Source organism: Montipora foliosa, chromosome 13, assembly GCF_036669935.1.
Source record: "Montipora foliosa isolate CH-2021 chromosome 13, ASM3666993v2, whole genome shotgun sequence".
Taxonomy (NCBI): domain Eukaryota; kingdom Metazoa; phylum Cnidaria; class Anthozoa; order Scleractinia; family Acroporidae; genus Montipora; species Montipora foliosa.
In genome coordinates, this window is record NC_090881.1 from 29,489,258 (window position 1) to 29,491,872 (window position 2,615).

At 38.9% G+C, this 2,615-nt stretch overlaps 1 protein-coding gene across 1 annotated transcript in view; it reads right to left on the reverse strand.

Annotated features, from left to right (window-relative positions):
* Positions 1 to 775: 775 nt before the first annotated feature.
* Positions 776 to 2,615, reverse strand: part of LOC137983082 (galactose-3-O-sulfotransferase 3-like) — a 5,329-nt gene continuing 3,489 nt past the window's right edge. The window contains exon 3 of the mRNA XM_068830269.1: positions 776 to 1,601. Coding sequence (XP_068686370.1) covers positions 800 to 1,601 — 802 coding nt within the window. The 3' untranslated portion in view covers positions 776 to 799. The remainder of the gene's footprint in view (positions 1,602 to 2,615) is intronic.

The window sequence follows — 2,615 nt, forward strand, 5'->3', positions numbered from 1 at the left end:
CCTTAAGCAAAAATTGGAAGAGCTGCAGCAGTCTATCAAACGACAAGATCCACAAGCTTCCAAAAATGGCAGCGAACAAGCCTCTAGCAATGGCGGCGAACAACCTACTCGTTTGATTACGGACGCTGAGACCCTAAGCACCTTGGAATTTTATGGGAAATCATACGACGAGTTACGAACAGAATCGGCGAATAGCCTTAAACAACTCTGGTCACGCCTAAATTTGCTGTCATCCAGAGTCGAACAGATCGGAGATTCAGTCGAACAACTGCTGAGGTATAGTTTCCAGTACAACATTAAAATTATTGGCCTTCCCGAAAGCGAAATGCAAGAATCGGCCTCTAAAACTGTCTCTCTGTGTATCAATCTCTTCAAAGCTGCTGGAAACGAAATTTCAATTCCTATAAGCCTGGTGGTTTCCTGAGGTCTCCTCGCCTAACAACCTGCTGTATGCTAAAATTATTGGCCTTCCCAAAAGCGAAATGCAAGAATCGGCCTCTAAAATTGTCTCTCTGTGTATCAATCTCTTCAAAGCTGCTGTATGCTGTTTTGAAAGGTAAGGTTGCGATTTTTAAAATTTTCATTCACGCTAGTTGTCTGGTTTACCTAGTATATAGTTGTTTCAGTGTAGTGTTTCTTTGTGCAGTGTATTCAATTTGACCTCGTGCGGTATTGAAATTTCTCGTTCATCGTTAGTGAACTTGTGCAGGTAAATCCCGATAATTCACTCGCCGAGTGCGTTCACCTGTAATTAACCAAAAACGTTCATAAAAAGTTTTGAGTCAGCGACAACAAATTTTTAATTCTTTTTATTATCATGCCTGACTGCTACTATGGTGTTTTTATTGAGTTGTACACGTCTAAAATATTTTAAATACGAGTCCTCATCTTCCACAAGATCCCAGCACAGATGTTTCATATTAGGACTCACTTTTGGATTTAAAATAAGTTTAGTGACAGTTCTTTTTCTGTTGTCATATCTGTGTTCTCCTGGCTCTAGGCATTCTGTTGCAATCTTGTCCGATCTTTTTTTCAGGTTTCTTACTTCTGACCAGAAGTTTTTACCTTGGTATTTCACATTTTTCCAAAATGTTTGATTAAAGTGTTTGTAAAGAAGGACATCCGCCTGATTCCACTCCAAAAATGTAGTTCTAAACTTCTTGGGGATGTGATGCTTCTTCAATGACTGTAACCTTGAATTATGTTTTATGTACAGCACGTCCTCGAAACTCCAACAAAGGTGCCGCTTAAGCAGTATCAATGACTCATCAAAGTATTCCAGAAGCAAGACCATATCAAAATTTTCCTCAACTGAAAGGATAAAGTCACTGATGACATCTGCATTTTCAAAATCCCCAGGTTCTAAACCCAGATCAAAGCTCATACCATTTCTCAGAGTGTACATCCTGCTTATTTCTGGATTGAACATATCAATGTGCTCCATGAAATGTTGGAGGGGATTCAAAGAACCTGGAATACCAAGAAATGAAGGGAAATCTTCAAACAGAAAGGCCGATTCAAATCTTGAAATGGGATGTCTAAGGATTGTGATAAATTTAGTCCCATAGGGCATGAGCGCTTGCATTGTGGTTTGATTGTACCTGAAAGTGTTTCAAAACAGAAAAAACATGTGAAAATAGAATGGCTTAAAGAGCCTGCTTAAATGATTTTGTTAAAGACACCTGGGAGGAAAGTTTAAAATAACTTGAAGTATGAAGGTGTTAAACCATGCACTGCATTAACAAGATAAGGCTTACGATTAGGACTCAAATGAAAACCATTTAAAAGATATGAACTGGATGAAAATATGGTACGAAAACAACTTGCTGAATATTTGCTGGCACATTAATATCTAGCATATGACAAATTACATTATGCAGAGGTAATGGACATATATGAAAACTTTCAGACCTCTTTTCACAAAACGTTGGAGTGTCTCATGTTCTTCTATAATTTTTTTTTTTAATTTAAGAATAATCATCTCCTCCCATCCAATGCGGCCTGTGAAACAAACTGTGTTTAGTAACATTATCCCTAGCCTGAAAGTGTCCGTGTTTGGACTAAAAAATAACTGTTTCAATGGCTTGAAGCTTCTAGAGGATGTTCCAGTTTACAAAAGGTCTGACCAACAATCAGGTGTCCTTGGCACTCCTGTGACCCCTGTGTAGAGGGGGGACTCCCATACATTGATAGTAATGTGTGAACGAATTACGCTCTCCCTGACCCTAAGCCTTAGCCAATTCATGGTTGTTTTCAGTTCAGAAGTTTAATGTGAAGCTTAGAACACAAATGAGAAAGGGAAATGCTGATGAGCTTTGAAGCAATGAATGGCTGGCTGGAGGACCACTTCATACCTTGCTCTTGACAAGGCCAACCTTTTGCACAAGGGGAACCCATTTTGGGGTTTAACCAATTGACTCCTGGGAATGAAACTAAATAGATTTTACTCTTAAACACCAGACAATTTTACTCATCAGTGGGGGGTTGGGGGAGGGGTTTAGGAGTTAACAGGTAAAGATGAGATTTCAACTCAAACAAAGCATCAGTTGAGGTCACATTTGTCGACTAATTTCATTTAGTAACCAAGTACAATGCCATGTTGACAAATTCTATCA